Source organism: Anas platyrhynchos, chromosome 2, assembly GCF_047663525.1.
Source record: "Anas platyrhynchos isolate ZD024472 breed Pekin duck chromosome 2, IASCAAS_PekinDuck_T2T, whole genome shotgun sequence".
In the NCBI taxonomy this organism is placed as follows: Eukaryota; Metazoa; Chordata; class Aves; order Anseriformes; family Anatidae; genus Anas; species Anas platyrhynchos.
In genome coordinates this window covers 108,225,158-108,251,952 of record NC_092588.1, presented here as the reverse complement: position 1 = coordinate 108,251,952, position 26,795 = coordinate 108,225,158, and the positions used below count along the sequence as shown (strand labels likewise).

The 26,795-nt window shown below is 39.1% G+C and overlaps 1 protein-coding gene across 6 annotated transcripts in view; it reads left to right on the top strand.

Annotated features, from left to right (window-relative positions):
• Positions 1-26,795, top strand: part of KIF13A (kinesin family member 13A) — a 114,283-nt gene that overhangs the window by 83,929 nt on the left and 3,559 nt on the right. For 2 of the 6 annotated variants that reach the window (XM_027451233.3, XM_027451237.3), the window contains 22 exons: positions 864-1,074; positions 5,008-5,170; positions 5,821-5,961; positions 7,574-7,723; positions 8,277-8,441; positions 9,070-9,243; positions 9,786-9,937; positions 10,047-10,179; positions 10,304-10,450; positions 11,423-11,461; positions 12,801-12,900; positions 12,988-13,114; positions 13,993-14,048; positions 15,299-15,423; positions 16,409-16,585; positions 17,980-18,072; positions 18,911-19,063; positions 19,992-20,069; positions 20,596-20,643; positions 21,084-21,195; positions 22,111-22,262; positions 22,781-22,885. In XM_027451233.3, the coding sequence (XP_027307034.2) occupies positions 864-1,074; positions 5,008-5,170; positions 5,821-5,961; positions 7,574-7,723; positions 8,277-8,441; positions 9,070-9,243; positions 9,786-9,937; positions 10,047-10,179; positions 10,304-10,450; positions 11,423-11,461; positions 12,801-12,900; positions 12,988-13,114; positions 13,993-14,048; positions 15,299-15,423; positions 16,409-16,585; positions 17,980-18,072; positions 18,911-19,063; positions 19,992-20,069; positions 20,596-20,643; positions 21,084-21,195; positions 22,111-22,262; positions 22,781-22,885 (2,801 nt within the window). The remainder of the gene's footprint in view (positions 1-863; positions 1,075-5,007; positions 5,171-5,820; positions 5,962-7,573; positions 7,724-8,276; positions 8,442-9,069; positions 9,244-9,785; positions 9,938-10,046; positions 10,180-10,303; positions 10,451-11,422; positions 11,462-12,800; positions 12,901-12,987; positions 13,115-13,992; positions 14,049-15,298; positions 15,424-16,408; positions 16,586-17,979; positions 18,073-18,910; positions 19,064-19,991; positions 20,070-20,595; positions 20,644-21,083; positions 21,196-22,110; positions 22,263-22,780; positions 22,886-26,795) is intronic. The other 4 variants (XM_027451236.3, XM_027451239.3, XM_027451238.3 and 1 more) reach the window with 3 other exon arrangements.

The window sequence follows — 26,795 nt, the reverse complement described above, 5'->3', positions numbered from 1 at the left end:
TTCATCTAGATCGGTCCTTTTGCAAACCAGATTTTGGCTGTGTTTAAGCTTTCAAACATACATACATGAAGAAGAGATACGTGCTGGTAGTACATAGAAGCAGCTTATTCCACAGAATTGCTGTCAGAGGCACAGCCTGTCATTGGACCTAAAACCAGGAGCAGACCAAGTCATTTGTGTTTAATTTGAATGTAATTTAGTTTTAACTATTGCTGATTGACACCAGCAGTTGTTGTTTCAGGACAGAGTATCCTAATGAGTATTTGCTCTGAGTGATACTGAGACCAGAAGTGCTTTGCAGTACTAAATGCAGAAGGCCCCTCCAGAATGTGCTTTGTCTGCTTCAATGTTGTGAAGTTCATTGGCGCAGTGCGATGCATGATCAGTTAGACAATTTGTCTCAGCTTACATCTGCAGCAATTCAACATGTCTCATTCTCTGCCAAAATGGAGAAAGTAAATTGCTTTTTACTTCCTGAAATCATTTCCTTCTCTGGTTAACATCATCTTCTCTTCGTATTTTGCATTGTTTCCTTATTTTCTTACTGATTTGTTCCCTTTTCGATTTATTCTTTTTTCCTACTGGGATTATGGAACATATTATAAATTCCCAGTACTGAAGTATGCAGTAGAAGAGGGTCAGAACCATTGTTCTAGCTTAATTGCATGCCAAATTTTTTTCTTGCTTGGATTTATTTATTTAATTCAGTATTTATTTATTATTTTGGATTTTGTTTTGGGGGGCAACAGACGTCCTGTGTTTGCAAAGATTCTGGGATATCTCGATTGCTGTTGCCATATAAATAAAAAAGGCGACATTATCTCATATTTTCTCACATTTTTCCCCCTTGTTTTTTTTCTTAGACCCAGTACAAAATGTGGTCCAGATCTTGGAGAAACAGTACTTGGAAGAGAAGCGAAGTGCTCTTGAAGAGCAGCGGCTGATGTATGAACGTGAGTTAGAGCAGCTACGCCAGCAGCTCTCTCCAGAAAGGCAACATCAGCATAGTACTGAAAGACTGTCCTACACTGCTCAGACTGCACAGCAGAAACTAAATCTCTGGACAGAAGAGAGGTGAGAATGCTGGAGTTAAAACAAAAGAATTAATAAGAACTACAGAGGGTGAACTCTAAGGGAAATATGAGGCTTGTACAGTTTGTCAGAAAGAAATGATGAAGAAAAAGCTTTCAGTGAGGTGAAAAGTCAGGAGCCTCTTTGGAAGGGCACCTGAACAAAGCCCTGGTGAAAGATCATGACGTGATTTGCAGGGAAAGTTTAAAAAGCAGACCAGGAAGTTGTGAGCAGAGTTTGAGCAGCAAGTTTGTGTTTGCATCTTGACAAAGAGAGAAGCTTGCACTTGGTATCACCGGAGAGAGAAAGCCATCAGTTCCCTGGAGAGAAGTTCTAGGGTCAGCTAGCAAGATCATTTTTTTTGCTGACAGGTCTTCAGTGTACAAATGAGTATTCTGTCCATGGGTTTGTTCAGCGGGAAGAATGACTACATGTACTAGTGGGCTTCTTGTATGCATCTTTTAAATCTGTCTTCTTTTAAAACAGAAGCTCCATTGTTCACTCCACATTTTTTCTATATGCAGAGAGTTTGAATGTTCCTTCCTATTTTAATTACTTTTGCTTTATCCTCCACCAGAAATAAATTAATCCATGCACAAGACAAGTCTAACTAAATAAAGGAAGCCAAGATTGCATTGCAGCTTTCACATTCAGAATGTTAAAAATAGAACAGAACAGATCTTGGTTTAGTTATTATGTGAGCTTTTGTTTTGTAATTTCTGCCAAGTTTGGCATGGAAAAAAAAAAAAAGCAATCTGTTCACACACTCAGCAATGACAACTAGAATGTTTTCCATGGCAAGCATAGGGAGAGAAGCATTGCTCTGTTTCAACTTTAATTAAAATGATTGTTTGCCCCCGTAAGAGCTAAAAACAGAATCATTGTATTGTGAACTGAATGTAAAGCGTTGCAGAGTCATGGTTGTGATTTGCAGGCTGCTTTAGTGGTTCAGAAGGAATGTGAAGCAAAAAACACTCTGCTCAGAATCACTGCTGCTCGGTACTGCTCTGAGCACAGGAAGGTCATCAAGAAATCATTGATGACCCATTTCAGTAGCAGAGATGAAAACTGGGCTTATGGGTTAAAGATACCTATAAAATACCTATAAAAGATGCAACAGAAAGGAAGAAGCAGCAGTAAAAAAAAAAAAAAAAAAGCACCTTCTTGCCTGTCACTGAGAGCTGACAAGAATAAATTGCAACTGATTGTCTTAAAATTAGCCACATACACATACTGTGACTATGGAATGGCATAAAAATGAGAATCTGGAGAGGTATCAAGTAAAAGGGCTCTACCAGCCTTCTCTCCTCAGTAGCTGTTTGAAGCATTTTATGAGGAGCTGTGCTTTGACAAGCATTCTGGCTCTGGACTTCGTGGGTGAATGCTTTATATATCTCTTAGGTATAACTTCTGTGTTGTTTTTTTTTTTTTTAGATGTTTTTTGGGGGCTTTGGTAAAAAAGCAAAAAGTTTTGAGTCTTGCTAAATAAAAAAATATTTGAGGGATTTCTTCTGTAAAAGCATGGCACAAAGTTCTGAGAGGGTTTTCGCCAGCCCAGTGGCCAGAGGGCAAGAAGTGTAGAAAACAAGGGAAAAGTCAATCTGAAGAACACGTGGAAGAGACCAGTCTCTGGGTTGTACAGGGTTTGATGAGTGCAGTTTTAGCTGCTGTTCTGTTGCCATTGCTAATGGAGCCAAGCTCTATCGGGTCAGCCAGTGGAAGGAATTTGATAAGCATCAGATTTAAGCACATGGCTGTATCTGTCAGATCAGCTAGAACACATTACAGGGTTTGTTGATTCTAGCTCTGTGCTGACTGCGGAAGGACGGATGATACCTGATGCAGAGTTAAAGCCCGTTGACATGAAGTAAATCCATTGAACTTTGAAGGAATTTATCTGTTGGAGTCGGGGTGGGGGTGTACTGGAGCAGAGCTTTAGTTCATTTGGAGTCAGCATTCTCTGTCTGGCGCTGGGAATCCCAGAGACTTGCAGTGACACTTCCTGAGTGTCAGACTGAAAGGGTTGCTAACAGTTGTTTCAGCATTTCATGGTTGGTGGATATTTGCTTTGGCTAACACCCTGATGGAGTTTGCCGTATGGGTTATATGTAGTAAAAATTAAGAAATCCAGTGTGAAAAATGTCATTTTCAGCTATGTTTCTGGAAGGATGCTGCCACAGCTGTAGAAAAAGACAACGGCAATATGTGTAAAATAATGGGAACTACCCATAGTAATGGGTTGAGCTACCATTGCCACTCCTCAGTCCTCCTTATAGTTTTAAACCATCCCTTCCTCAAGGATCTAGCTAAGAAGAGATTGGTGTGGGAGCATCCCCAAACCAAAGTAGCCAGATGCAGGTTTCCTGACTCAAGGAAGGGACTGGCTGGAGTTGAATCCCGTGCCTCTTAAAGCACTTAGAGATCAAAGCTTGCTTCTGTTTCTCAAGCCAGGCAGCTGCCTCGCAGTGCTTGCAGGTGCAGCGTACTTTCAGCATTAAGCACTGTTCAGTGAGTAATTCCCAACTGTCTTCATTTTCTGGGTGAATCCAGAATTAGTGCTGTCTGGGGAACCCACCACTATTACAAACTTAGGCCAGATAGGGGAGAGAGTCGAAGGCGCACATTTTTGCAAGTTTAAGGCACTAAAATGTAGAGCTGCCCACTAAGGCTGCTAGTTGTTTGCCACCTTGATGCAGTGTCAGGGAAGAATCAGAGGGCACTTGGAATTACCCAGGCTGTTCCTTTGAGGTATTTTGAAAAAAGATAACCACTCAGGAAGGATCTTTCTGGGGATTAAAAGGCATGTTAACAGCAATTTGTGGGTTGTACAATAAAGATGTGTGAAAGATCTGAGCTTATCTGAGCAAAAGCAAATAGGCAAATTTTGCCAGTATTCACAGCAAGGCCCATGAGTTAATTTATTGCCTGTGATGTAGTGTATTTCATGGGAATGAGAAGTATATGTGCACAACACGCACGAGGTTTTAGTAGGACTTTCCTAGAAAAGATGAAAATTCCTACAAGGGAGTGCTGGTCACTGGAAGATCCGAAATTCGATCAGGAGTTTTATGCAGGAGATAATGGGGTGCAGTAAGTGGGATTAGAGGAAAGGCAGAAAGGGAAATTTCCCATTTGCTCAAACGATGACCATGATACTTTAAAAGGCAAAATAAAGAAGAGATCTCCAGGTGAGAATGGATCACGGTATTGCAGGTGGAGGTATAGGATGTGTCGTAGCAGGTTTGCCGGGTTTGAGGTTAGAAGAGATTTGCTCAGACAGGCCTTAGAAACCTTTCTGGAACTTGTCCAGAGACTGTTAACTGTACAGAGTGCAGGAGCTTTACCCAGTGCTCATTCATCTATTAGGTAAAAGGTGCTTCTGGTAAATAGGACTCAACATGTCTTTTAATATTCATGCTTGAGATGGCTTAAGTATATGCGGGGACTTCTGGGGGTCTGTAGCACTGCAGAACCCTGGCTGCAACGTAAAGCTGTGGCCGGCAGTGACTGCAGGTTGCAACATCACCACCCGAGGAAAAGCAGTTTTTATCAAGACGAATCACATGTTGGGACCGGTAGTTTCTGTGGAACACGACTACAGATTAAAGGCAAAGACAGCTGCAATTATTTAATTTCTTCAAAGTTAAGAATATCCCTTGGGCTTTTAACAAATTATCACTCTAACAGCTGTCATAGTGCTGTGCCCTTTTATTTGGGCATTACTTAATTATTTGGGCATATACATAATATATTTGCTTAATATGTGATCACTGTTCTTCCCCAGTAAAATTGTCCCACACTGTTTTGTGTTTGCTGCCATATAGTGTTTCTCCTTGCACTTGCTTCAGAAAAGTCTTTGTTAGCACCTCTATTTGCAGCTTTCCAATAATAGAAATAGGTTTCTGTGTATTTTTCATGTTACCTACTGCACCACAGGGATGAATTGTTTCGACAGAGCCTGGCTAAACTTCGAGAGCAGATAGTGAAAGCAAATACGCTGGTGAGAGAAGCAAACTTCTTAGCAGAAGAAATGAGTAAGCTAACAGATTATCAAGTAACACTACAAATCCCTGCTGAAAACCTCAGTGCCAACAAAAAGGTAATAACAAATAGAGCTGGGAAATGAAATAGTTTTATGCCTAATTCAAAGTGTGTAGATGTAATTAAGGCCATAAAAGATTATTTTTGTTGGATTATACGTAGGCAAAACATGGATGCTGTGTGATTTTAATTGTATTGAAAGTGAGTAAGATAAAAGTGGGATTGTAGCATTAAGTATGGCTCCTACTGTTCTTTCAAGTGTGTAGTAATAAGGATGTGCATGTGGTTTGTGAGCAGACATTTGTGTTCTGTTGCTGTAAAACCTAAGTAGAATGCTGCATTTTAGTTATGTGTGCAAAAATTACTGGTTTCTGTTAAATATTCTTATGATTTTTCTTGAGGATTTTCGAGTTGTAGTGTTGCTGTAAATAGCACTTAAAATGATACACCTGTCATAAGAGATTTGATTGAGAGTGTTGTTAATGATCCTGTGTGAATGAAAGTTGTCTGAGAAGAATAAAGAGGTCTGGATCTTCAGAGATGTATGGGGTATGTTCTGTTTGAGGACAAAAGTGGTATGGCTGGCACACAGAAGGAAGCTGTATGCTCTTTATTTCATTCCTTTTTAAGAGCACAATTTGAGTGAGAGGTTAAACTACTTACATGCAAGCACCTTTCCTGCAGTGATTATTTTTTCCTCTGGTTTAGAGGGGCGCAATAGTGAGCGAGCCTGCTATTCAAGTGAGAAGAAAAGGAAAAGCTACTCAAGTGTGGACTATTGAGAAACTAGAGAACAAATTGATTGACATGAGAGACCTCTATCAAGAATGGAAGGAGAAAATTCCTGAGGTATTAATTTATTCTTTTTCTGAAGGGGATCACAGACTGAGTTTTTCTTTCCCTTTTAGTATGTTGTACAGATAAAGTGCAATGACTTCATATTTCATATATTGAAGGATACAGCACTGTGGTTAAACAAAACAAAAAAACAGCTATGAACAAAATGCCCATGCAGAGTAAAACACAGCTATATCTTATCCTAAGTTGTATTCTCAGATGTAATTGTGTTGAGTTAATGACTCATGATACCACTAAGAGCATATGTTTACCTGCCATAATACAGCTGCCATGCAGACAGGCATTAGTCTGAATTGAAACAGCAAACAGCATTAGAAGGAATGATTAAAATGTGGTTCGTATCAAAGCTAGCTAGGATGACTGGAGAGTGCTCACGCTGCTTAGATATCCTTAAGGTGCAGAATACATGAGTGGGGCTGAACTTGATCTTGAACTGTGAAATATTCTGTAATCTCATTTGTATATCCCCCTACCTTAAGGCAGTGAAGAAAATAATATTTAGTCTGCATCACATCAGTATCTCTGTCAAAACCTGGTGGCATTTCCTGAGAATTTAAATAACAGGTCAGCCTTTAGAAATGAATGTAAGACTTGTCAAAAGCTTCTTTGTTTCCTGGCAAGAGACAGATGTGAGATTTGGTGTTCTGGAAGATGTATCCTCAAGTATCAAGGTAGACGTACACAAGAAGTATACCTCACTGTCTTATGGCTGACATGGAGCATCTGAATTAATTGTATCAAGAATCATTCTCAAATATGTTTGAACAACTGTCATGCTTTTGTGCCCTTGGACAAAACACTGCGAATCTCTAAAATTGTAACACAGGGGAGGTCAGGCGCTTCATCAGTGCCCATTGAAGAAAACGATGATTTTGCTGCTGAGTTCAGTAAGAATTGATAACACATCCTTTCAATACATTTACGTGTCTTGCTGAGGTCGAATTATTCTTTCCATAGCATAGGTTGGGCATAATGCATGTGTTCTGTGTACTACATAAAAACACATAGGTCAAATACATGTGTTGAAGACAAAAGAGGAGGAGAAGGGAAGGAGCTAACATCCACTGAGGTGTGCATATCATGCCCGGAATCCATGCGAATTCTTTGTGGTTGTGTTGTGGGGTACTTGTAGAAAATGCTGCAGACGTGTTCTCAGCTCTTGAGGATTCTTGGGAACACTTGTAGGATTAAGCAGGAGTCATCTTGCACCTTCCATTTTGCCCTAGCAGCAGCCTATTCATCCTGAAGATGATTTATCCTTTCATTTAAAAAGAGTAAACAGAGCAGAAAAGTAAGGCGAAACTTCTTGAAAGCAATGTCTGTTGTACTTGCCAATGGTAAAGTCTGGTTCACCTTGACATCACTAAAAAATGTGGGCCATATTACTATTTACTGTAGTAAAGAAAGGATTGCATAATGTCTCATCTCAAAGATTTCATTACAGATTTCTGATAGCTCCCGGTCCCTTTCTGCTTGTGTTAACAGGAAGGAAAATAAAAGAATGGTAGTCCCTTAGGTTCTGTGACATGCTCTTGTCTTGGTTATTTAATTTTTATTTTCATGCTTGCAGTTTTTGAAATAACTTCTGTGCTCTTTAAAACAGGTAAGGAAGCTCATTGGCAAAAGAGGTGATCCTTTTTATGAAGCACAAGAGAATCACAATTTAATTGGAGTGGCAAATGTGTTTTTGGATTGCCTTTTCTATGATGTTAAGCTGCAGTATGCTGTGCCCATCATCAGCCAGCAGGGGGAGGTAATGTGAAATAGTGCCCTAATGTATAGCAGAGCTGTGCATCCATACCTGTGCATCCATATGTTCATTCATTCATTGGTAACATGTTTTTTTGCAGGGCGACTTAGTAATATGCACCATATTTTAATGAGCAAATGAGGCTTATTGACTTGTTTCCCAGTGAATAACTGCTTTGAAAATTGATATATGTTTTCTGTTTAAGTGTTTAAAGTTGCCCATCTACTAAAACAGCAGAATAAAATTCATAGTATCAATATTGGTAGCTGAGCAAAAAACAGCATATTGAAGTTTTGATGCACAGTCATGATGCTGTGTGCCTTTTCTGTAGTGTATGAATTAAAAAGCTCAGTAGTTCTGCATGCAAACAGTTTCTGTATGTTCCTTTCTCATCTTTTTTTGTCATTCTTGCTTTTCCTTTGGTGGTTGTGAGCTGTTCAGTTCTAATGCTCAGTGCTAGCTGCCAGTTTCTGTGCACCTCCTGGAGTTAGATATCTCCTGTCTTAATGTCTTTAAATCCTTTCTGCGTAGGTTCTGAGTGTTTATCTTGCCTTAGGTTGCAGGACGGTTGCATGTTGAAGTAATGCGAGTCACTGGGTCTGTCCCAGAACGTGTAGTAGAAGGAGATGACTCATCTGAGAACTCCAGTGAGAGTGGGAGTCTGGAAGTCATGGATAACAATGGAGAAATTATTCACAGAGCAAAAAAGCTCTCCTGCAGGGTAAGTGAGAACACATGATGTATTTAACAGTTTCAGACCTTTGTAACTATGTAGTTGGTCTGATGTAAAATACTAAGCTATGTCAGCTATTGCTTGCTTTAAATTTTCTAAAGAGAAAAGAAGAAGGGAGAGACTACTCTGGGTTCCAGTTCAGTGTATGTCAGTCTAACTGGCTGTGGTTGCCCGTGACTGAATTAAGTAGCATTAGTTTCTGGTAAGCACAGGTCTACTTCACAAATACTGACATTACAAGGACTGGCTTTCTTGGCAGACACTGAAGGGGAAACAGTTTTTCCAGATATCCACTTCCTGTGATTTGTTTGATTATCTAATGTAGTATCTATGGTTAGTGTCTGGATTTCATTTTTTCTGTGATTTTTCACTCAAGTGTATCAACCTCAAAGAAAACGTGTGTGGGTGGGCTAGTTAGATGCCTGTAACAGTTTTCCTTGCATCTGCATTTTTGTATATGCAAAATACAGATTTCCCAAGTTTGGACATCTTTAGAAAGCAATTGGAGTTATCTTTTAAAAATTCTTAGGTGTTGATAATTTTGGTTGTAATGCTTCATTTTAAACAGTTTACAATAGAGGAAATAACCATGAGAACATCTGTCTTATCTCCTCAGGTAAAAATAAAAGAAGCAACTGGACTGCCACCCAATCTCTCCAACTTTGTCTTCTGTCAATACACATTCTGGGACCAATGCGTGTCAACAGTAGCAGCACCAGTGGTAGATCCAGATGTGCCTTCACCTCAGAGCAAGGATGCTCATTATACAGTGACTTTCTCTCACTGTCAGGTAATTATTTTTTGCACGAAATAGTATTATCAGGAGGATGGTATGTTTGAGCTAAGCTGTTCAGAATTTAAACCTTGTTTTCCCTGAGGAAAGAAGGAATCAAGTCATATAAATAATGACTTTTGATAATAGTTTAAATGCTATAATATTTCACTTCACCACCTCTTCAAAATGTAGCAAAAGGAAAACATTCTTGTCATTTGTGGTCTTGTAAGTCATCTTTAATATGCACAGGGGGAACTATAGTTTATAGAATGACATCTTGTTATATACCTGTTGGGTAAGCAAAGTGTCTTTAAAAATGGTAATGGAGCTGTGAGGTGGTTTCAGTGGAAATTTTCAAGCATGATACACAGTATGCAGAAGCAGTAGTTGCTGAGATGATTTGTTTCACAACTCTTTTGACCAGAGTCAAGCTTTATCATCCAAACTGTATGGTTGAGCCATGCAAGTAAGTAATTGTTTGGTGTGTCCTTACAAACCAGTTGAGGAGATGCAGTTATTTCATCTGATTAGATATCATAAGTTTGTCTCATTTCCAGGACTATGTGGTGAATGTCACAGAGGAGTTTTTGGAGTTCATCTCCGAAGGAGCTCTTGCTATCGAGGTGTGGGGTCACAGATGTACAGGCAATGGCACCTCTGTTTGGGAAGTTGATTCTCTTCATGCTAAAACAAGGACACTGAGAGACAGGTATAAATAAAATGCTTCTATCAGCTTTCCAAAGGCTTTCTAATACCTGTGGCACACAAATCATACTTCTGTGAGGCAAGCATTAAGTTTTGTTGGTATACCTTTTTAGGTGGAATGAAGTAACACGAAGAATAGAAATGTGGATTTCCATACAAGAATTGAATGAGATGGGAGAGTATACTGCAGTTGAACTCCATCAGGCAAAGGATGTAAACACGGGGGGGATTTTCCAGCTTAGGCAGGTATGTCTTTTCGTGTTGTCTTATTCATACATACATTGATTCTTAATGTTATTCTTAGTTTCTCTCTGTTTGTTTTTCTCTCCCTCTCTGCCTTTCTTTCTCTCTTGGCTGCCTTCCTGCTCAGGGTCATTCTCGCAGAGTTCAGGTGACAGTGAAACCTGTACAACATTCGGGAACATTGCCTCTCATGGTAGAAGCAATTCTTTCAGTCTCCATAGGTGGTGTGACTGCCAGATCAACCAAATTGCAAAGGGGCTTGGACAGCTACCAGGTAAGACAGTTACTTTATCATGCACCGATTTATTTTGTTGATTTTGCTTTGCTGCTCTAGACCCTGCCCAACAGAGTTCCAAAAGGGACCTTAGTTCACACACTGGTACATGATAGGTTAATTTTATTGTTTTATATTTGTTTGAGTCTAATACACATATTTGATCATATGGTGCTATATCTGCTTTTTTTTTCATGCTTGTAATTTAAGGTATAACTGATAAAGAACCAAGTGTAATATTTAGGTATATGCAAGACAGCAGGTATATGGAAGTTGTTTTTACTTTTTGTGTGTAGAGGTGAAATTAATACGAGGTTACTGGTTAGTTTCTGTCCCTTGTGGGACAGTGAAAATTAAGGCGAAAAGAGTGAGGAAAAAAAAGAGACAGGAAAATGTCTTAGTGAGATACTAGTTATCTTTTCAAGCAGTTTACTTGATCAGTATCAGAAATAGCCATTACTGAATGCAAAAGGGCTGTTAAAGCTAGCAGAAAAAGGTCTTAAGAAGTGGCTTCTTGCTGCTACTAGATAAATTTGTATAAGAAATTAAGGATCCTTTTAACAGTGATAGCAAAGAACAAGTGAAACAGGTCACCCAGGGAAGAAAGGCACCTTCAGACATTCAGAACCACAAGTAATTCTAGATGAAACTATAAAGTGAAAATATTGATGATATGCTTGCTAAGCCCTTTTTCTGGCATTGTATTCTACGAACTCTTTTTTTTTTTTTTTTTTTTTTTTTTTTTTTTAACTAAATGTAACCGCTAAAATCGTGGCTGAGATGCTGTAGTCTGAAGAAAGATCTGATCCTACCTGTTAATAAGGCTGTGGTTATTTGAATGTTGTAATTTTAACATTATACAAGTTTGTGGCAAGATGCTTTTGTACTTGTGGTTTGGGGTAATTCTTTGATTTTTCTGTTGAAAAAATGCATGTTCTTTTGTGTTTTACAAAATGTATTTTCTCCTACCAGAAGGAGGAGGAGGATGGTGGTGATATGGATAGTTACCAGGTATTGCTGCTGTTGCTGTCAATCCTGTGGCATGGGGCACAGCTAATGCTAATAGCCAGCAACTTTCCAATGAACAAGCATACTGGTGCAAGCAAAAGCAGCTTTGAAATATATGCTGTGCATTTAAGAGGCTACCTGGGCTATAAAACACCGCTATTTCAGTTTACCACGTGACTTTATACTCTTACAGTGTGCTCTTCTCTCTAGTACTCAGCAGTCAGCTCTCCTAACTGGCTACATGAATTGCTATGGAAATAAAAGCTTAGAAACTTGAATTTAAAATGGAAATAGTTTCCAGTGACTATATTTCATGGGGGGGGGAAACAAATGCAGGTACCCAAGTTCTTCTCAACCAAATTATACAGCATTGGGCTGCTTTGCTTTGTTTTCTAAAGAAAACATCTTAACCTTTGAAGTTGTGCAGTTTTCTGAAACGCTAGTGGGAGAGAGAGTGGCGGATGTGAGCGTGGGGAATACAGAAGTTCAGTGAAACATTTTTCCTATTTTAAGCTCATCCACGTGAAAACAAACCAACAAACCTTGAGCCTGGCTCCTTGTGTGATAAGTAAATACAGGACAGTCACAGTTTAGAAAACTTAAAAGAAGAATCACTTAAAAAGATGGCAAGGGCCAGGATAAGAAATAACTAAAAATGTAAAGCACATTACAGATCTTACATTGAAGTCTTACTTCTAGCAGGCAGCTTTTAAGGAATTAAAACCAGTTAGGTGAGAATGCTGACATCCCATGAAATAATGGGTTAGGTTTTACAGCAAACTCAAGGATACCAGTTAGGTACTAACTTTTCGCGGGCTGTTTCTGCGCTTCCTGACAAATCACAGAGAAGAATGAACCAGATTTTCTGTGATACCACAAAGCATGATTGCATGATCGGTTTTGTTTGCATGAGAAATCTTTTAATTGCACTGATAGCAGCTGCTAGCAATGGAGTTTTGTGCAGGTTTGAGGGCATACTGACCTGTCTAATCTTCAGGAGAACCTATGATCAACTGATGATACCTGTTTTTCCTATTCCGTACGTGATTAAAAAGTTTGATTGCCACTTCTGTGGATAATTAGTCTTTGGTGTATGATTCTGTTCAGCAACTGAGCTAGTCACATTTTCTTTTCCTCCTTTTGGAATATGAAACTTGAAAACAAATAAGCTTCCATTCATGGGTGATGAGGTACTTAATTAGTGTGCATGTTATTTGGGGAAAAAAGTTTTCTGCATCATGCAAGCTGTTTAATAGCGATTCTGATGAAACTGTCGCAAACTTCCCTGCCATTTGATCTTAACCGCAAAGCCGAATAACTTCCATTTTTCTTCCCATGTTAGGAAGAAGACTTAAACTGTGTACGAGAAAGATGGTCTGATGCATTGATAAAACGCAGGGAATACTTAGATGAGCAGATTCAAAAGATCAGCAATAAGCAAGGTTCGAAACTTAAAATTTCTCTTATAAGTACTTTATTCCCTATATCATCAGAAATGTGTCTTATAATACTACCCTCTTTCACTGTAGAAAAATCGGAAGATGATATGGAACGAGAAGCCCGGCTGGTAGAGCAGTGGGTAGGGCTGACAGAAGAGAGGAATGCGGTGTTTGTTCCAGCACCAGGCAGCGGAATTCCTGGTGCCCCTGCAAATTGGTATGTTCAGAAAAAAAACATTGGAGTTGTTCGTTTCTTTTACATGAACGTTGCAAACTACAACGTAAAATTCTCAAGATGTTTTATAGCTTTCTAGGTTTTCCTGTAATACCTCCAACTACACTGAGCTGGCATAATAGAAGGTCAGGTGCTTGTTTGAATGTAATGAGTGTTTGCTTAGTTCCTTTACTACAAAAAGGAGTTTTGAGATAGCTGTCGCGGTTTGAACATTGCCTTTGAATTTAATACTATTTTACTTTTTTTTTTTTTCTTAGTTCTAAGAAAGTTATCCTGTAGTTTGATTCCTTTCAAAAAAAAAAAAAAAAAAGGCTCAATTGCTCAAAAATTGATTGTAGAACACATCGTTTAATTGAGCTGGGGTGAGGAAGGAAGAAATTCTCATTTAAAAGAAAATTTGAAAAGGAGCAGAAGAAACATATCTCAGAACTTCTCTTTAATTTCATTTAAATATGTGTTTTAAGGCTGTTGAAACTGACTTTGAAAAGTTAAAAAGGTAACATATTAAATTTGTGAAAGTGTGGACAAGAAATAAAAGCTCTAATCAAGTGTACACTGATGTCTCTGATAATGCCTAATATCTCTTCTTCATTGGGTGAATGACGTAGTGATAATTTTTCCTCTCAAATTTAGGATTTTTTTCCCATACTCACTTGAAGTCTGCTGTGGTCATGTAGCTAGAAGTATATTTATTGGTATAAAGACTATGTCTTGCCAGGAGTTTGCTCTAAGTAACCATCAAAATGTTGATAGTCTTAGTCGTTGGTCACAGTTAATAGAAAACTTGCATGGAGAACTGTTTGCCCAGATTAGCTTAGGTTTGTATTTGCCTTCTGTACTGACAGCAGTTTTTGTTTCAGGATTCCACCTGCAGGAATGGAAACACATATACCTGTCCTTTTCCTTGATTTGAATGGTATGTTGTAACAACAGATTAAAATAAAGAAAATAAAAAAATTTAGTTTGGATCAGTAAATTGGTAGATGGAAGAGTGAATCTTAAATGTCTCAGAAGATATAAAAACGTCCTGGCAATGGCACTGTCTGGTATGGCTTGTAGAATGTACTTTTTTCCAATTCTATGCATTGCAATAGTTAAGTACAACTGTTTTAAAATTAAAATAATAATCAGGGATCATACAAGTAGAAGGATTGGTTATACAACAGAAAAATGCATAAAAGAGCAAGCTTAGTTTAAATGGAATGTCAGGCAGGAAAATCCTGTGTGTGTTTTGATGTATAAATCCACACGTCATTGAAGCACTGATAGAGAATCTTCCAGCTCTTCCACTGACTTATCTGTAGAGGTTTAAACAGATGGCTTAATTAAGAGTGTGTTAGGAGCATAATGAGCATTTTGTTAGAGCATCTGAGTGTTCTCCCTCTGAAGGCAATTAGTTTTACATGAGGGAAGACTATGGATTTATGTTCTTGGAGCACAGATACACTGTATGCAGCAAGAAACTGGAGTTAGCACTATATTTAAGGACTGTTTAGGAAGTCTATAATTATAAACTTGGACATAAAGTAGAGAAGGATCCACAAGCCTAGTCACATCCAGCACTTCAGTGGGCTACTAGGCTTGTTTATACAGGCAATACATCGATACCCACTTTAGAAATTGCTTTTGAAAAATTATATATGCTCTTCTTTCTGTGCTCACAGGAAATGTTTTTGATTTTCACTGTAAGCAGAGGATAGCAGATAGAAGACCAAGTAGGATATTTAAGCAGGGTTATGGATCATTGCACAACACTTTTTTTGTTCAATTAAAAGCCTAAAGTTACCAGAACCACTGTTGTCAATCTTGATACATCAGAACTGATTTAACCAAGAGATTGGCTGTTTAGGCTGGCAGGTGAATAAATGAGGAACTGATTTATTCATGGCTGGGTAAATTCCTTTCCTGAATACCTAGAAAGAGTTCTGAATTCTGTTTAGGTCATGTGAGAACATGTTCAGAGGGAGTCTTGGCCCCGTTTTACGTCCCCACTTTTCTATGCTGCAACCATCTTCAAAATAATGCATAGTAGTAAGATTAATCAGGATTAAATGTGTTATGAATACGGGTAGGGTTTTGTTACAACTGTGTATTACAACTTTGCCTCCATATATTAATGTCCTTTGATGCAAAACCATTTAATTCTTTGCATGTTTGTTTCATTAGCTGATGACCTCAGTGCCAACGAACAACTTATAGGTCCCCATGCATCAGGAGTTAACTCCATACTACCAAAGGAGCACGGGAGCCCCTTCTTTTATCTGCCGATCATAAAACACAGCGATGAAGAGGTGAATTGTTAGCAAGCCTCCTTCTTGACAACTGCAGCTTATATTAAAGCTTTCTTCTTATGTTTTATTTTCTCCTATGTATTTATTTAATCACTATGATTATGTTTCTGTATTAGAAGTGCTGCCTTCAGTTTCTGGCCTGTTTGGGTAGGATTTAAGAGGGTTTAAGAGACTTGTTAGCTCTCCTGCCTTAATGCAGAGGTGGAAAGTCTCTGCTCTTGGCAAAAGTCTAATTCAGCTACCTAACTCACAATTCCTTTTCTTCTTTCCTTGCCCCTTCATCATTCCTCTTGTAGGCTCCTAATTATTCAGAGAAAACTGCTTCCTTTACTATGCTGACGAGGCAAAGCTTAATGTTTTTTAAAAAAACTTTTTTCTTCATAGTACACAATTTTTTAAATTCAAAAAAGAAAAAGGGAATTGTTGGAAATTAACGGTTCTGAGTACATTTTGGAGCTTAAATTGTATTTTTTCTACTTTCTGTGCCATCTCAGACCAATGCTTAAGAGTCCCTTTGCACAATAAATGTCAAGCTGAGGTTCAGGAAGAGACGGGGGGGATGGAAAAAGACGTTCTGCAGGATGGAACAGATTTATTCTGTATAGACCATTGTAACCTAATTTAACCCAGATGGAAATCTTGCCATTGAGCTCCATACATTTTTAGTACAGCTGCAATAGGATTTCTTTTTCTTCCTCCAATATTGCTTCTGTTCTCTCCTCTGCTTCCTTCTGGGTGAAAACTTCTTTTTGGGGTGGGGGATTGTGCTTCCTGATATATATTGTGTTTCCTGATATCTTAACACCTCTTTTGTGCTGCTTCTGATTGCATACTACGAAAGGGTGGTTTTAGTCCATTTTGTTAAATGGTACTTATTTTTCTTTCATAAAAGAATTGTTTTACTCAACATTAAGTCATTGTAAATTATTTGTTAGATTGAGTCTTTGATTTTTCTTTCCTTTCTCCATTTGATTTGTCTGCATAGGTTTCAGCCACTGCTGCTTGGGATTCTTCTGTCCATGATTCAGTGTACCTGAACAGGGTCACTCCACAAAATGAGAGGATTTACTTAATAGTGAAGACTACTGTGCAGCTCAGTCATCCTGCTGCAATGGAACTGGTATTACGGAAAAGGATTGCAGCCAATATTTATAACAAGCAGGTAATAAGTTTACATATTCTTTTATTACTAATTTTGTTTGGTATCCCTAATTTTATGAATGTCTTTTCTTAGCTGCCTGCTTCATTTTGCATGTCTCCTTTTCTTATTAAAAACAAATGAAAAACAGATTAGCATAGATTGCAGTGATGCTGTGCACTTCTAGCATAGCCTTTTGACCTGTCAATATTTCAAACTGATTTGTTTCAAAGTGTAACAGGCACTACTTTTGCAACAACAGCAAAGAAAGTGGTTTAACCCTCTTGGTTGTATAGTTGAAATGTTTGATTTTGAGGAGTTTGCAGTAGCTTGTCTAATATAGGGTTACTGTAGCCCACTCTGTTCCTGACAGTAGCTTTGGGGCCTTTATGTGTTCAGAGTGAACACAATATATCTTTTTCATTTCTCTTTATTATTTTCTCCATTAATTACAGTCTAGGCTTGTTTCCCTGCACTGCCTAAATGTATATTTTTTCTACCCACTTTTTCATGGTGACCTCAAATAGGGTGTTTTCATCGGCAACAAGAGTGGTTGCTGTTCCCCTTGCTTTGCTGCTCATGGGTTTAGACAGCAAGATGTTCTCCAAAATCATGTTCATTTTTGTTTCCCAGACAATTAGGTCCAAGAGCTTATCTCAGAATTGCTTCAGATTTTGCAATAGGAGGGGGACGTAGGGGTGGGACACAAAACACCTGTTGTGTTACTAAGCAACTTACTAAACAGCTGAATTATTTATTTATTTTTTAATTATTATTATTTAGTTAGTTAGTTTGTTTGTTTGTTTGCTTTGTGGTTGTTTTTGTTTTTTTGTTTTTTTTTTTTTGTATGTGTGTTTTGTTTTGTATTTAGCATGTTTTCCTTTGTTAGTTTCATTTGTCTCAGATGCCTTATTAGATTAAAGTTTACAGTTAGTGATGTAAGGGCTAACAAGTCTAACAATGCAGCACACTAGGTTTGTGACTACAACAGTACAACAGTGAAAACTGTGGCTGCTCATCCAGTTGTGGCTAGAGATCAGTCCTATGCTTTGCTATAGCGAGAAGAATTTTCTGCTTATTTAACAGGTGGCTGACAAAGTGAGAAGTGTTGGTGCCCACACAGTACAGACTTCTTACAGCCACAGTTCCTCAGTTACGAGTTATTACACAAGGATAGAGCTTCAGTGCAAAACAGGAGTAAACTGTTACTGTTTGAACTTGACAGCATTTTGTGCTGACTACAAGGCTTTAAAAAGTACTCTTAAGGATTGTGAATGCTGAAAAGGAGCTTACTTAATTATTGTCCTGGAGAATGTGCTTTTGTGGTAAAATAAATTTTTACATTGCAACCTTTTTTTTCTTAGAACTTCATAAATAATTATTATCAAAACAATAACTGAGAATTACTTTGTTTCTAGAGTTTTACCCAGAGCCTGAAAAGGAGAATATCCTTGAAAAATATATATTATGCCTGTGGAGTGACCTATGAAATTGTATCCAATATACCAAAGGTAAATTACACTGTGTTTCTCTGGCAAATTCACTGAAAGTAACAGAATAACTATTGTAGTAGGTGGCACTGATTGCAAAGTAAATGGCCTACTTCGTTGATATGAGGCAGCTTGCCAAAGTACGTATCCTGCTGTTCAGTGGTGAGGTTGTTTTTACCTTAAACAGTAGAAAACTGTGGGGATTTTATTTTCTCTTGTACTGTGTAAACTGAGTTCTTGTAGTAGAGCTATTTTTGAAATTGTATTAGCTGCTTCAGGGAGAATTAAGAGGCTACTCAGAGGGATATTCGGGTCACTATAACTAGGAAAATCAGTTCAACAGGAATATAAACTATATATTTTACATCAAAAACTTGTACAAATTGGAAATGTGCTCTAACATAGATTGTAAAGGTAACCTGGACAAAAGAAAATAAATAGTTTTGTTGCCATGTAATTGTCACTTTCGTGTGGTATTACTTTCACTTTAAACTCTAGGGAAATCACACAGACTGTCTAAGGTTTGGTAAGGAATTTGCATTTGCTTGCCTAGGACGTTGTCATTAGTCAATCTGTAACACAGGAGATTTCAGGTTAGATACGTGTTATTCCTAAGTACATAAACTACAAGAAATGCGCAAAATTTCTCCTAAGCATGGCCTCTTCTTCATTCAGTATCATTTAACGTGTGTGTTGAAAAGTCCCGGGTTATTGATTGTAATTACAATTGCTAATTAAGTTAAGGATTACTGATTCAAATTAAAATTTGTGGATCATGGTGGTCTAAATAAGTGAATCAGCACATTAAAAACAATAGGCTTTAATTTGAAAAACTTAAATAGTGTAACTTGCAATTTAGGCTACAGAAGAAATTGAGGATCGTGAGACCTTAGCACTGATGGCTGCAAGGAGCGAGAATGAGGGCACATCTGATGGTGAAACTTACATTGAGAAATATACACGTGGTGTGCTGCAAGTGGAGAACATTTTGAGCCTTGAACGACTCAGACAGGTAAGGAAAAGGCACTTCTTGCACCTTTTGAACTGAATTACTACAGTCCAAGTAGAGATGATGGGTGGTTTTGTTTTATTAATATTGAATGTTGCTTGGTTTGTTTGTTTGTTTGTTTGTTCTTAAGAGAGAAAACATTGGACGGGTAAATGTGAGTTACTTCTGTGAAATACATAGTTCCAGCAATGGTAACTGTAGCTGGCAATGGGGAAGCTGAACAGGCAAAGGCCAAAGAATGAATTTCAGATACAAATTTTGGTGGTTGTGTCTGCAAATTAAGATTTGTGAATGCAAGCTCTGTTTCCTGTCATTAGGCACACTGAAAAAAAGCTGCTGGCTGAATTGCAGGGCCCAAAGGGTGGTGATCAGTGGTGCAGTGTCTAGCTGGAGGCCAGTAACTGGCAGTGTGCCACAAGGGTCAGTCCTGGGCCCAGTGCAGTTTATCAGTCTCCAGTAATGATCTGTATGGAGCGTTCCCTCAGCAAGTTTCCAGATGACATGAACTCGGGGGAGCTGTGGATACACCAGAGGGTTGTGCTGCCACCCAGAGGGACCTTGACGTGGTGGAAAGATGGGCTGACAGGAACCTCATGAAGCTCAGCAAGTGCAAAGTCCCGCATTCAAACTGAAACACAGGAGGTGTTTCCTGATGTTTCCTGCCTGAACATCAGGAAACAGTGCTTTACTGTATGGGTGACTGAGCCATGGAAAAAGTTGTGGAGTTTCCCTCCTTGGAGATACTCAGAAATCATTTGGACATGGTGCCGGGCAAGCAGCTCTAGGTGGCCCTGCTTAGCAGGGAAGTTGGCCCAGATAACCTCCAGAAGTCCCTTCCAACCTCAACCACCCTGAGATTCTGTGATTCTGTCGTGTTTGATTGTTTCTCTGATACCAGCACTATTTTAATATGATCTTTTCTTCTACACAGGCAGTCACAGTCAAAGAGGCACTCTCCACCAAAGCGAGAAATATCCGCAGAAGCATGAGCACTCCAAATGTCCACAACGTAAGGACTCTTTCTCTGTTAAATGAGTACGAATTGAGTGGTGTCTGTGTGCTGGTATAATACGTGCACAATGTGATATGGTAATGATTATTCTGAGCTAGGACTAGCCAACCTGTGGAAAAGTTTTTGTGAATGAGAGTCAAATGTTAATAGGAATCCCTGCGCACAGCTTTGCATCCTGGAAGAGAGGAAGGTTGACAGGGAGGTGGGAGGTTTGGTCAGAACTCCTCCAGTTTTGGAAGTAGGTTAGAATGATGGCTGCAATGAATCAGATTACTTTTTTTACTTTTGTATCAAAATCTCTAACTTTTTTGTAGCATAAGGGATCGTTTCCATTTTGTGTGCATTTTATGCATTCTCCTCTTACCTACTCGTATACACTATGAATGTAGCTGTCCTTATAAGTAATCGTACCTGAGAAGAGAGAACATGGAAGTTGTCAGGACTAAATGATCACGTCTCCTTAAGACATATTTTGTAAATGAAAGAGATGCATTTTGTCATTCTGTCTGTTGGTGTATTGTAGGTATCCTGTAGCCGACTAGATCTTTCTGCCTGTGATGAAGATGATAAGGTATGTAAATGTGGAATTCACTAAAAGAAGCGGTGCACACTCTTAGATTTTTTTCCTCTTCAAAGCATGATCTATTTAAGATTTTTTTTAAAGGGAAACAGTGTTTTAACTGTATGTTTACATAATACATCTAGAAAATGCTAATTACATCTTACTTGAATAAGATGTAATTATCTTTTGTTGTTCTCTGCTCTTCATATTAGAATGATAGAAATTGAAATTTAAGAAATGTTACATGAAGATGGGGCAAAACTTAATTTATTTTCAATGGAAAGTTAATCAGATTATGAACACTTCATCTATGTGAGGCAGAAAATTGTCTTGAAATCAGAAACTTTATATTCCCAAGTATTAAAAAAAAAAAAATAAACTACTTTTGAGTTTAATTTCTCCATGTTTTCCTGTATCAGCATGCATATTTATGTATTTTTGTTTCTTAGGGTTGGTCTGAAAGTCACCTAGATATATCTGACTGTTCTTCCAGTTACCAAGATGTATCATGCTATGGTACTTTACCCAGAGAGTCACCTCGCAAGAGCAAAGATGGCAGTGGTGAGAATGAAGTATAATAACTATGTAATAACTATGTTTGTGATTCTTTTTCATTACTGCACTAAAGTAAAAATTAAATATCAGTGCTCTTCCTGTTAATTTCTCGGTTCACTTCTGTTAAATGCTTTCTCCAGCTTCCTGCTTTAGCAGCTAAACATAATCTAGAAATAGGGGAGAAAGGGAAAAATGCATGAGGACATTCAGGAAAGGATAGGAAATCAGGGAATTGGGGGGTGTCCAAAAAAACAACAAAAAAAGACAAACTAGATGTGGATCAAAACAGAAGGAGAATAAAGGAGGAGCTGCTATTAGTTTATGAATTTGAAAATGAAGAGACTTATGTCAAAGTGGGAAAGGTTCTTTTTCATTTTTTTTGCATGATTTTGGATATTTACTCTTCCATGTCAGCTGTCACAGATGCCTTATTTTCTTTAGGTCAACTTGTAACCTGCTCTTGAGCAGGTGATGTAGGTAGAGACACTGTAGGTAGGTAGCAGCAAAGCAGGGTCAGAAAATTCATTCGTTGCTTCCTTCCTATAATTTCATTTTTGATCATCCCAGTTGTGAGGATTACTGGCATGGTTCCAGAGCAGAATTAGTTTCTGTGTCAGGGATGATTCCCACTTCTTATGACTGAGATGAAAAGGGAAAAACTGGAGCCTCAGAGTAGGAGGGGCAGATAATGCTGTTCTCTGCTGTCTTTCTATTCCTAGGTTCCTCAGAGGAACAGAATCTCCCTTTCTAGAGCTCAGCACTATCTCATGCTTGGAGCAGTGGCTGAATAATGAAATATTGCCATTCTTTGTGTAGCCATCGAATTGCCAAATGCATGGCTTAGCCTTCCATTATTTTGTGTTACACTCTTGCAGTCAAGATATAAAAAACTGAAATGCAATATTTCTGCTTTTCTCCTAGGTGCTGTGTCAGAGAATTCCCATGCTTTAATGGCCAGCCCTTTTAAAGCGTTTTCTCCTCAGCCACCAAAGTTTTTCAAACCCTTAATGCCAGTGAAAGAGGAACATAAAAGGAAGACCCCACTGGAAAGCCGACCTCTGCTTAGTCAAGAGGTAATCTTTGAAAACTACCTTGCTCTAAGTGAAGATCAATTCATTTTGCATACTTGGCTAATTGTTTGCCACGTTGCAGTAGAATGTTGTGATTCCCTATTTAAAATTAATCACGATGGGCTTTAGATGTAGTGGGGTTTTGGTTGCTTATTTACCCTCTGGCATTGTTTTTTTTCACTTCTTGGTAAGTATTCTCCTTTATTAGGGTACTTCTATTTTAAAGTAACAGCAACCTGCTTTTTTTTTTTTCCTTCAGCAAGATGTTGGTGTATTTTTTCACAAATAAAAAGTAATTTTGTGGAACAGTGTTCTCTGGTGGTTAAAAGCCTGACTTTTAATCTTCAGCCTAAAACACTGTTGAGAGAAGCACGTGATTTTTTCTACCTGTTAACTTGGATTTCGGTGTAATATATGGCTATCGTGGGTGTTCCACTTGCATCACTTCTTAACACGTTGCTGCCCTGCATGCATTTAGCGTTGTGGCTTGTGTGATGTGTCGTGTGTGTTAACCTTTGCAGAGTATGCCTTCATCTCAGGTGCATTGCGCTGGCTGCGTTGTGCCGTCAGGAAGCAATGCCAGCAGCATGCCTGTAGAAAGCAATAGCATACATGAGGAAAAGATTGTAAGTTTTGTACCAGTTTCTTTTCCGAGGCCTGGTGGCGGGCTTAGGGCCGTTTGGTGGTGGGCTTAAGGCACTTACGCTACTGCAGCAGGAAAATCAGGGTTAATGTGCACATAATCACCTGTGATCATAACTCATGGTTATAATGAGTGGTCGCTTGCCTGATTTGTGAATGCAGTCTTTAATTGGAAATAACTCGATTGTAGGGTTTTTTTGTTGTTTGTTGTTTTTTTTTAAAAAAATATATATATTTGTATGTGTTTTGTCTTGTGGGGAGGGCGGGAGAGGGGAGGCTTTCATTTTTGCAGTGCACAAATGGTGAAGTAAAGTGTGGTTCATGTCGTTGCCACTCTAATATACCTTGTGTGTTACCCAGATTTTGTGACTATACCCCAGAGTAAATGGAATGGTCCCATTTGGTGTAAGTAACCGTGCATTTAGGTGTGGGTACACTATAAAAGCTTCTAATTGCCTGATGTGGGAGCAGTGTCACTAAAATGAGATTGCCGCTCGTAATTAACCTGCAGTCTGTCTTCATCATAATTCAGGCGCTGGATTTAGGTGGAGGGTTTTCATTTTTCTATTTACCTGCCAAATCCTTTTCTCACTGCTGCTTCAGCAAAGGTTGTATCATCATTCCTGCTGTATGAAGGACTTGGTTTTCGGGCTGTGGAACATGGCTGTGAATACTTGCTTTAATCAGAGCTTTGGATTTAATATTCAGAACCTTGACATTATTTCCCTTAAGTATTATGGACGTCTTAACTACAAAATGTGGGATTCTTCCTACTCAGTGTTACTTGCATTCCTACCATATAGCCAGGCCATTAGAAGAATTTATTCTGGTTATTTCTAATGCCATTTCATAGGTTATGACACCAAAGTCTGCTGAGAGTTCCGGTGTATGCACTGGAAGTTTGGCTGTTTCCAGGTGGCAGCTGTTTTCTTTTCCATCATGTTACTTTTCAATAAGGCAGCGTGAGTCAGTGTGTCAGCTGAGTCACAGCCCCAAGTGGCAGGGAAGTACATGGGAGACAAAATCTTCCACTGGGCTGAAAAACAGAAAACGTCCCATAAAAACTAATCTGCTACCACATTTTCCACAGCAGCTTCAGAGCAGTTCTGATCCCTTGAGTGAAAGCAGGGTCCCAGCCCAGGCATGCTTTGACTTCACCACAGTCTGTGCCCGTGCTTTTTTCCAAAGACAAGCAGAAGCTTTCAGAGCTGGAAAGGGGCAATGTCCTGCACCAGGCTTTTCCAATTCCACTGAAGCCAATTCACTGAACACTTTAGGTCCATCACTGAACACTTTAGGTCCATCACTGAACACTTTAGGTCCACTGCAGCCAGCTGGGCCCTGAGAAGAGCCATTCTTTCGATTCTCAGCTGCTTGCTAATGCCATTGCACTGACTTCTCCCTTCCCTCAACACAGACTTGTCTTCAGTCACCTAGTCAGTCAGATCACGGGAACTGATCCATCCAGCTGAAAAACGCTGTGTAGGGGTAGTTAGAGTTCAGCTGGGTCCACTCCCTGTCTGACCACCGGAGTGGGAAGAAGGGAGGCAGGCAAAAGCTGGCAGCCGTGAGTGGGGAGGAGGTTGCAACAGCTACCCCAACTTATGGCCTTGGTTTTATCGCATTGTGGCTTCTTCTTGGTTTGTTTATCTCTCAGGAAGGAAGCCTTTGTAAGGTGTAGGCTTCCCAGGCGACTGCATTTTACAGAGCTGGAACAAGCCTGTGTTGACCAGGCTGGACAATGTATCTCACACATTTAGATGAACAGCACTCTCAGAATGAGTTCAGAGATGACCCTTGGGTAGAAATTGTGTCTCCGCATGAAAATTGAGCAGTCTGCTCTTCTCTGATTGAAAGTGAAGTTTCCACGTTATTAATCAGTGCTCTAAATGGTTGCTCCATGGTACATTGCTTCTTATTTCTAATTAATAGCTGGGTGACTGGTGTAGCTTCAGGTGTGATACTCACTTGCATCTTTTACTTTATACTGCATGTAAAAATGCATTAGAAATAACAAAATGACTAAACAAACAGAAAGCTAATGATTTTAACTGGATAAATATTTTGCATCTAAGTAGACATAAGAGTGATATTTGGCCCTTTCCTTGTGTTTCTCCAGGATCTTAACTTTTTCTTGAGTAGTCAAAACACATCTGTTGATGGCAGAGGGGGAGGGCTGAGGTGGTTAACAGAAAATGTTTTTCTTTAATTGGCCTTAAATAGAGCATTCAGCCTGAAATTTCAGGTAGCCCTTCCACATCTGTTAAATACTGCAGCTGTTTTAAAGCAGCCTGACACAAGAGCATGTCCTCTGTAAAAAGTGAGGACAGTGACATACGTTAAGGTCAGAGCAAATGTTGTCATACTCAGTGTATTTCACTAATGGCTGTAATTAACTTTTCTCAGGGTTTTCTTGTCTAGTAAATCCTCCTAGTGGGCAATGAACTTAATGCTGTGAAAATTGAAGCACCAGTAGTGTAACCACCAAATAAATATTATTAAATGAGTAAAACAGGGACAAGCATCTTCAAGGTTACTTGAGAGCTGTAATTCAGAATCTGAAAACTCTTTTAACTAAGAAAAGAAGTGTGTTTGTAACTAAGCAGGTGCACGAAAGCTGCTTTGTGTTGGAGTTCTTGTTTATTTTGCTTCTGTTATTGCTGAATCCTGACATATCATCTTCTGTCCTTAGTTCTTGCTGGGATGTTCTTACTGTTGCCAGTTCTTAAATCTGTTTTTCATTATAGTTTTCTGTTACTTCCCAGGGAAGTGTTGCAGTTTCTTTACCAGTTCTTCATGGGTGCTATTCTTTGGTTCTTCCAGTAGCCTGAGCAGTACAAGAAGGTTTCCTTCTTTTTTCCCCACATATTGGGGAAAGACCTTGTTACAGATAAGGACTGTAGTGAGTAGTGATCACTTCAAAAACAGACGAGAAAATTCTTCCGGAAAGCATTTCCAAAAACATGAAGGACGAGAAAGTGTTGGGCAGAGAGCACTGACAGCGTACCAGACATTGCCAGCGGGCGGAGAGAGGTGCTCCCTGCTCTCTGCTCAGAACTGGTGAGGCTGTGTCTGAAATACCCTGTCCAGTTCTGTGCTCTGCAGTACAAGGAGGAGAAGGACTTGCTGAAGCAGGGCTACAGAGATCACTGATGGTTTGGAGCATCTGACACGAGAGGCTGAGCGAGCTGGAGGAGAGAAGGCTCGCTGGGAATCTTAATGCATAAAAAACAGCTGGTGGGAGGGAGTGAAGTTGGGGCAGGTTCTTCTCAGTAGCGTGCCAGGTGGAAGGCAGTGGGCACAAACTGAAACATGAGCTTCCGTCAGAACACAAGGAAACACTTTTTGCACTGCGAGGGTGGTCAGACACTGAAAAGGGTTGCGCAGAGAGGATGTGGGGTCTCCATCCTTGGAGATGCTTGAAACCCACCCGACTGAACACTGTACTGCACAGTCTGCTCCAGGTGGCCCAGCTGGAGCAGGGCAGTTGGGCTCAATGATCTCCAGCTGCCTTCCAGCCTGGGATTTCTCTGATACAAGCAATCTGAACAAACCCGTTTGCCATCCATGCATGTGAAGCTTTGTTATACCATTATTTGAACAGAAGAGAGATGTCATACAGACTGTCTGCAATGTTCAGAGCTTAGATGCAACAGAGGCAAGCAGTGTGTAAATATCTTGGTATGTTTTGTCTTACAGAAATTGATTTTTTTCTGAATTCTCAGACTGCAAAATAGAGTACCATAAAGCCTTCAAGTTTTACTGAAAGACTATTGTAATGTGGATTCTTTTCCTGTATGTCAAGACAAGTTGCTTTATGAATCTCTGACTTGCTTTCCTCATCTGTAAAATGTTTTAAATATTTGCCTAAGTTAAGGAATTTTAAGAACAGTT